The 5,480-nt window shown below is 33.7% G+C and overlaps 1 protein-coding gene across 1 annotated transcript; it reads right to left on the reverse strand.

Moving 5' to 3' along the window:
• Nucleotides 1-4,335: 4,335 nt before the first annotated feature.
• On the reverse strand, nucleotides 4,336-5,280 carry LOC109675080 (olfactory receptor 2B6-like). The gene has a single exon (XM_020151894.2). It carries the CDS (start codon nucleotides 5,278-5,280, stop codon nucleotides 4,336-4,338), a length of 945 nt encoding a protein of 314 aa, XP_020007483.2.
• Nucleotides 5,281-5,480: the final 200 nt, after the last annotated feature.

The following is a 5,480-nucleotide window of genomic DNA, read 5'->3' on the forward strand; positions in this document are numbered from 1 at the left end:
TTTTTTTCCACATCCTCACCAACACTTGCAATTTTTAGTCATTTTGATAATAACCACTCTTACACAGGTGAAATGACATCTCACTGCATTTCTCTGAAAATGATGTCAAACAGTTTTTCATGTACCCAGTGGCAATTTATATATCTTCTTTGGAGCAGCATCTATTTAGGTATACTGTCCATTTTTAATTGGGTTATTTATTTATTTTGCTATTGAATGTTTGGAGTTCCTTATGTGTTATAGATATCAACCCCTTGTCAGATGTATAGTTTGCAATATTTTCTTCCATTCTGTAAGTTGCCAATTCAATTCTGTTGATTGTTTTCCTTTGCTGCATAGAAGCTTTCTAGTTTTATGTTATCCCATTTGTCTGCTTTTGCTTTTCTTGTCTGTGCTTTTGGGGTTTTGTCCAAAAAGTCCTTGCCCATTACAAAGTCCTGAAGGATTTCTCTTATGTTTTCTTCTAATAGTTTCACAGTTTTGGGTCATGTATGTGAGTATTTAACCCCTTCTGTTTTTGTTGTTCTGCATGTGAATATTCAATTTCCCAGCACCATTTACTGAAAGTGCCATCATTCCTTTAATGTGTGTTCTTAGCCCCCTTGTTGAAGATAGTTGGCTGTAGATAAGTTGGTTTACTTTTGTCCCTCAATTCTGTCCAGTTGGTGCATAAGTCTGCTTTTTATGCCAATACCATGTTGTGAATACCATAGTGTTTGCTATAGGTTTGTAGTATATTTTGAAGTTTGCTAATTTAATGCCTCCTGCTTTATTCTTTTTTTGCTAAGAATGATTTTGGACATTTAGATTGTTTTGTGGTTCCATAGAAAATTTATGATATGTTTTCTGGTTCTTTGAAGAATGTCATGGATATTTGATTGGAATTGCACTGAATTTTTTTTGATTGTTTGTTGTATGAATGTTTTAACAATATTGATTCTTCCAATCCATAAACATAGGATGTCTTTTCATTTTTTGTGTCCTTTACAATTTCTTTCAAAAATGTTTTATAATTTTCATTATAAAGATACATTACTTTTGTTTAAAATTGTACCTAGGAATTTTTTGGTAATTATTATAAATGAGATTGCTTTCTACATTTCTACTTCAGAAAATTTACCATTAGTGTTTAGCAGTGATACTGATTTTTGTATGTTGATATTATATCTGCAACTTTTCTGATATCATTTATTCGTTCTTATAATTTTTTTGGTAGACTTTCAATATATAAGATCATGTCATTTGCCAACAGTGACAATTTGACTACTTTTCCTATTTGGATGCTATTTATTTTTCCTGGCTAATTTCTCTGACTAGGACTTCCAGTACAATGTTAAATAAAGTGGTGAAAATGAGCATTCTTGTGTTATTCCAGATCATAGAAATAAAGCCTACAGCTTTTCCTCATTCAGGGTTATGTTACCTGTTATGTTATTGTAACTGGCCTTTATTATGCTTGGATTTGTTCAATCTATCCCTGATTTTTCATTTTTGGAAGGAATGTTGAATTTTATCATATAATTTGCTAGTACTATAGCATTAATTTCATTTGGTGGGTAATAAGCAATAGTAAATAATTGTGGTGAAAATAAGACACATTTATTTTTTCTCAACATTATTGAAAATTGTCTAGTGATTTTATAATATATATTATGACAGATTTGGATCTGATATAACTATTTTTACCTTATTGAGTATGCTTCCCTACTGCTCCTTCTATATCACAAAACATATTTGTATTTAATGGCTTATTGGATACTTGCAAAACTTACTAATAAAATATGTAATACATTTACTAAGGCATTCAGTTGCATTCAGGAATATATTAATCTTGTTTTAATATTGCTGTCCTTGAATTTCTCAGCTTGACAACAGATGGACTACAATTCACTAAATTATGTCTTTTAGTACATGACCTTCTAAAATATCACCAGCACTGATGCAGAATTATTAATTGCCTTTCTATCCTTTTATCACGTATCACAATATCACATAGCAAACAATCTCAATTTGACAGAGTACTTAATTTTCAGGGGCGATCTTATATACATTTTGTAGTAGATTCTACTTTTAATAATTGTAATTCTGACATTTCATAATTTTGAACATTATTGGAAAACAATAATTGTTGAGCTCAGTTAGATAATATTTCCAGGCATTTACTCATTTAATTTAGATCCCAGAATTCCCACCACTAATGCATTCATTCTCCAAATTAAAAGGTCCACTGAAGGATTTTCAGAAGATTGTTCATATTTATCAAAGACCTCACAGCATACATTACAATGAAATCCTAACCCATTATTTTGAAATAACTGCAGAGAATTGACAGATTGCACTTTGGAAAGTGTGATTGCATAAAGAAAGCTTAGGAATGTGTATTAAAAGTGTGATAATGATTCAAAATGAATGCTTATTTATGGTTTCATAAACAATCAAATAGAAAATGATGTAGAGCTATATGTATTTAGAATTAATTATTTTATTATTTAGATTTTCTTTATGAAACACAGAAGTGTTAAATTAGGTGACCTCTGAGAAATAACTTAAAGCATTTTCAAATATTATCCAGTTCCTCCTCTACACACATATCCTTAAAAGTTTGAATGAAGGTAAAAATGTTAATATGCACATTTGATGGCAAGGAAACTATAATCAAAGATAACAAGCGATAATACCATTAATATCCACAGCTGTGCACTAGTCTGTGCTGATGGGACAACATTTATGACATGTATGATATTCCACTTTCATTTCAGGCAATGATGTCTACATTTTTCTGAACTCAGTTTGTCTCACTTTACTTTGATTAACATGGATTTATCAGTCTACAGCAAAGGGCTATAAAATATTTAAAAATGATAGATCAAGGTTTTGGATTCAAAATGGTATTATCATAAACCCCAGTACTGACATAGGATTAACTTTTGCCACCAAGTGTTGAAGAAAGGTGAGTAATCAAATATGTAAGTCTAAAGTAATTTAGTTTTTTAAAGTTAGAATCTGTTTTTGCCTTATGCGTTTTTTTAAATCACTATTTCCTATTCAAAGCATCTCACTGCTTTCTCTTATCCATCAGGGTAAATATATTTGTTTTAATCAGAGTCTCATTGTTGTGTATGTGAGCATAAGATTGATGGCAAAATAATTTGTTTTTAAAATTATTACCTAATGGTTTTCTCATTTTGTGTTTCAATTTTGTTTGTTTTGATCTTATTGTCTCTTCATTTCATTTACCTCTTGGACTTATTGTGGATGATATAATTAGATATTGAATGTTGAGAGACACCTAAATGATGTCATTATATGTTGATTAAAATTAACTGAGGATTGTACTGCAAAGTTTTTCTCATGGGTGGGATCATTTCTAATTACTTGAGAGTTAATTAACAATTTATTCTTTGTTTCCTAAACTTTCTAAATATAGTTTCCTATAAATATTTTATCATTTCTTCCCCTAGATTAATTAGTTTTTAGGGTTAAGGAAAACAAAGACAATGAGTTGGTAAAATTCAATATTTTAAATTAGATACAGTGGTCCCCTTTATTAATGGTTTCAGTTTCTTATGGTCAACTTCTGTCCAAAAATATTAAATGGAAAATTCCAGACATAAATAATTCATACATTTTAAATTGGGCATCATTCTTATACTATGATGAAATCTTGCACTATTCAATTCTGTCCTTTCTGTATGAACTCTCACACTTTCCAGTATATAAACATGGTATGTGCTGCTCATCAGTTAGTCATATAGCAGCCCTCTCAGTTATCAGACCAACTGTCATGGTAGAGCTGTGCTGTGTTCAAGTAACTGTTATTTGACTATTAGCCCTGACGTGCAAGAATAGCATTGCTGGTGATTTCAATGTGTCCAAGAGAAGCAGAAACAAGTACTTCCTTGAAGTAAAAAAGATGAAAGCTCTGTACTTATCAGGGAGGGAAAACTCATACAGTGAGTTTGCTAAGATCTATGGTAGGAATAAACCTGCCCATTAATTGTGAAGAAGGAAAAAGAAACTCATTCTAGTTTTGCTGTTACATTTCAATATTGCAAATTTTATGGCCACCATGTATGAATCCAGTTAAATTTAGGATTCAGTAGTAGCCACAGTTTCAGGCAAACAATGGAATGTTGAAATGTTGGAAGAAATGAGACGAGGCTGTAGTATCCTCATAAGTGAAAAAGTGCTGTCTAGGTTTTGCCAAGAGTTGCTTGGTCCTGCTCATTTGTGAGCATTATGTCAATTGATACATGGTTTCCTCATCAATTCTATATCCAACATGTTCTCTGAAAGATGATCATATCCATTCTTGCTCTTAGGTCCTCTCAGAGATCACATTGTCTTGACCCAAAACTCCTTAGTCAGTGCCCTTCTCAGGGCAGCTTTCACATCCTTGTTTCTCAATGTATAGATAAATGGGTTGAGGGTAGGCGTGACAATGCCATAGAAGAGAGCCATGATCTTACCCCTGTCATGAGAGTAACTAGAGGGAGGCTGGACATACATACTGATGGCTGTAAAGTAGAATAGGAAGACTACAAGTAAATGTGAAGCACAGGTATTAAAAGCCTTCCAGCGACTTTCAGCAGAGCGGATTTTCATCACTGCCTGAGCAATAAACACGTAAGTGCCCAAGATGAGAGTGAGTGGTACCAAAAGTAGCAAAGCCCCAAGAACATTGAGCTCAGCTTCATTTACTCTAGTATCAGTACATGCTAGTTTCAAAAGGGCAGGAACTTCACAAAAGAAATGATCTATCACTCTCTGTCCACATCTTGGGACCACCACTGTGAGAGTGGACTGGACAAGGGAGTTAGCAAAACCACTAATCCAGGTCCCAGTGGCCATGTGGATACATCGTCTTTGGTTCATGATGATTGGATAGTGGAGGGGCTTGCAAATGGCAGCATAACGGTCAAAGGCCATAATGGCCAGAAGGATACATTCAGTGGAACCTAAGGCCAAAAAAATGTAGAGTTGAGCAACACAGCCCCCATAGCTAATAGTCTTTTCTTGTCCCCTCAGGTTGACTAACATCTGTGGGACAGTGCTGGTAGTGTAACAGAGGTCCAGAAGGGATAGGTTGGAGACAAAAAAGTACATGGGACTGTCAAGCTGGGGATCCAGGCGGGAAACTAAGATAATGGAGATATTTCCAAATAGGGCAAAGATGTAGGCCACCAGAAAGATTACAAAGAGTGGCGTCTCTAGCCAAGGGCGGTCAGAAAATCCCAATAACATGAAATCATCTAGAGAACTCTGATTGTAGGTCCACATATTAGTACTCTTAGGTAAAATTCTGGATGAGACCTCTAAATATCCACTGTTAGGAATGGGTATCAATGCTAAGAGGAAGCCACTGAGAATTAGAGGCCAGAAATGTTGAGATAAAACTCTCATTAGAGTTCTCATTTGCATCTATATCTCAATGACAAAAATGATGTCATTCCATTTGGATCTATATCCTGATTATGGAA

Source organism: Castor canadensis, chromosome 8 (genome assembly GCF_047511655.1).
Source record: "Castor canadensis chromosome 8, mCasCan1.hap1v2, whole genome shotgun sequence".
Classification (NCBI taxonomy): domain Eukaryota; kingdom Metazoa; phylum Chordata; class Mammalia; order Rodentia; family Castoridae; genus Castor; species Castor canadensis.

Coding starts and splice junctions, on each gene's coding strand:
- LOC109675080 (XM_020151894.2), bottom strand. CDS start 5,280: ATGTGGACCTACAATCAGAGTTCTCTAGATGATTTCATGTTATTGGGA.